This window comes from Ichthyophthirius multifiliis (genome assembly GCF_000220395.1).
Source record: "Ichthyophthirius multifiliis unplaced genomic scaffold scaff_1120509250882, whole genome shotgun sequence".
NCBI classification, from domain to species: domain Eukaryota; phylum Ciliophora; class Oligohymenophorea; order Hymenostomatida; genus Ichthyophthirius; species Ichthyophthirius multifiliis.
This window is the reverse complement of record NW_004086409.1, coordinates 25,255-28,016: the sequence shown is the minus strand read 5'-3', so window position 1 is coordinate 28,016 and position 2,762 is coordinate 25,255. Positions and strand designations below refer to the sequence as shown.

Below are 2,762 nucleotides of genomic sequence, written 5' to 3'. Positions count from 1 at the left end.
TATTTTACAATACAAAGGTTTCATTATTTATTTAATTATACTTTTATTATAATAGATTAACTATTTTTTTTATTTTAAATTTTATGATATTTATTATTTTATTAAAATATAAAAATAATACTATATAAAACTTAATTAATATGTTATTGCGTCATGCTTTATTGAAAATAAAAACATATAAATAATAATTATAAATAAAATTTATTTTAATTATATTTTTTAATAGTTTTCAAAAAATAAAATTTATTATTGAAATTTCGCATTTATTATGATAAAATAACCATAGTATAATGAAATAAATTAAAATTTTATAAAAAAAAATGCATAAAAATATTATAATAACTTTAATTATTTCATTATTTATCAATAAATTAAAAGCTACAAAATGTATTATTGGTACTGAAACAAATATTGCTGGTAGTGATGATGATCGAGGAGATCGAGCAAATTGTGTAAACTGTAAAGCTAATTATTATTTTAGTGGTGCTAATTTCATTTCTGGTGTTAGTCAATGTTTTTAATGTCCTTCTTAAAAAACTGTAGATGCTTAAGCTAACGCAGGTAGAATTGCTACATTAGCTATTCAATGTAATACTGATTGTCCTACTGGTACTTAAACGGAACAAGGAATACTACTTATGTATTATAAAGAAAAGAATGTAATTTTTGTTAGGCTAACCATTATTTCCAAAATAATTCAATGCTTTTTTCACCAGGTTTTAGCAAATGTGATAAATGTCCAGTATAAAAAGCTTCTGGTTTTGAAGCAACTTTAGGATCTAATGCAAAACTAGCCATATAATGTGACGTTACTTGCCCTACCGGAACAACAATATAAACTGGATAAACTAGTTATGTATTATTTAAATATGAATGTGTTAATTGCAATGCTGACTTTTATTTTGATTCAATTGGATTTGTTTCAGGTGTAAATGAATGTAAACCTTGTCCAATAAAAAAAGAGGTTCTATTCCAACAAGAGGTTTAGATGCTTCTATGGATGTATAATGCTATGCTGAATGTCCTGATAGTACTGTAATGTATGATGGAAATACAAAATATAAAAGTAAAATATCAGATTGTGTTAAATGTGATGCTAATTATTATACTACAAAACAAAAAGGTTGGATAGCTGGTACTGATATATGTATTCCTTGTACTAATATAGTAGCATAAGGATCAGAAGCAAATTGCCCAATTTCTGCTACTCAATCTAATTAATGCAAAACAGCTGGTACTTTCTCTTAATTTTTAATATTTTCCTTATTATCTATTTATTTATATTTATTGTGATAAATGAATAAAAAAATATATTTTTTATATAAAAAATTGATAACATAAAATCTTAATAAATTCTTTTAATTTATTTTACTTGTAGTATTTTAAAAAGTTAATTGGAAATATGTAATTAAACAAAGAATTTTATTATTAGTAATTTTATTTTAGTAAGATAATTAATAAATATTATTTTTTAAAATTAATATAAAATATAAAACAAGACAAAAAATATATATTTAAGTAAAAAGAAGTAATATTTATAATTTTATATATATTTATTTAATAAATATTTTAATGTATTTTATTAAATTTCAATTGAATTTTTAATATAGTTTTTTATTAAAAAAGCCTTTTGAATGTTAAATGTATTATTTTTTAATAAAATTTGTATATTTTTTTATTAAATAAAGAATTCTTAAAGTAATATTTAATGAGCTTTTTTGCTTTAATAATAATTTTAATTAATACAAATATTTTTTTATATTTTAAGTATAAAAATACATAAATTTATTAGAAATTTGGTAATAATAATCATTAATATATAAAGGCAATAAATAAATGTAAAATATATTGTATATCTAATTTATATAAATTTGTTAAAGCAAGCTAATATTAATATTTTATATACATTTTTAATAAATATAATGATTTATTTATAACATTAAATTACAAATTACATTTAAAAATAATAAATTTATTTTTTTTATTGGGTATTATAATAAAATTATTATAATTTTTATAGATAATAATTTTAAAATTTTAATATATATATAAAATTTTTATTTATATATACTATTTTAACAATATAAAAATTAAAATTTATTATTTAAACAAAATATTAAATAAAAATAAAATATTTTCATTTTAATTAATTAAAAAAATATATAGATTATGCCAATAAATTATTCATTTATATAAAAAGAATATATAATTTATTCATTATAATTAATATATATTTATATTAATATATATATTCATAATATATATTTAAATTATATATATTCATTAAAAAATATTTTATTAAACAATTATTAGAAATTATATTGATTAGTTTTATTTTTTCTTATTTTTGTTTAATAAAATAAATTTTTTTAAAACATTTTAATAAAATTCATTTTTATATAAAACTTATTATACTATAATAATATTTTATTGCAACTTTTATAAATACATAATTAGATTGCATTAATTAAAAGAAATTTATGATTTTAAGTTTTTTATATCTATAATTAAAAAAATTATATTAAATTAATTTATATTGTTATAAATTTTTTTAAAATTAAATGGCTATTTAATAGTGTTAATATTTTTTTTTAAAAAAAATTAAATAATCTTTTTAATAATTTTTGTTTTTATATAAAAAATAAATAAAAAATTATTAAATAAATTACTCGTTTATATATTAAAACAATTAAATAGAAATATATGAGAAATATATGAACATTTTTTTATTTTATTTTTGTTATTTTTTATTAAATTTACTT

General features: G+C 15.6%; 1 protein-coding gene across 1 annotated transcript, besides 5 other annotated features; it reads left to right on the top strand. All coding sequences in view use genetic code 6, as the record gives it.

Annotated features, from left to right (window-relative positions):
• Positions 1-5: part of a microsatellite that runs on past the window's edge.
• A 315-nt stretch (positions 6-320) lies between these two features.
• Positions 321-1,293, top strand: IMG5_106840 (immobilization antigen isoform, putative; the record flags this gene model as incomplete). Its single annotated transcript, XM_004035009.1, has 2 exons — positions 321-1,002; positions 1,124-1,293. The coding sequence occupies 2 exons, from the start codon at positions 321-323 to the stop codon at positions 1,291-1,293; spliced, it is 852 nt and encodes a 283-aa protein (XP_004035057.1).
• Positions 1,294-1,418: 125 nt separating this feature from the next.
• Positions 1,419-1,449: a microsatellite.
• A 542-nt stretch (positions 1,450-1,991) lies between these two features.
• Positions 1,992-2,039: a microsatellite.
• Positions 2,031-2,070: a microsatellite.
• A 130-nt stretch (positions 2,071-2,200) lies between these two features.
• Positions 2,201-2,298: a microsatellite.
• Positions 2,299-2,762: the final 464 nt, after the last annotated feature.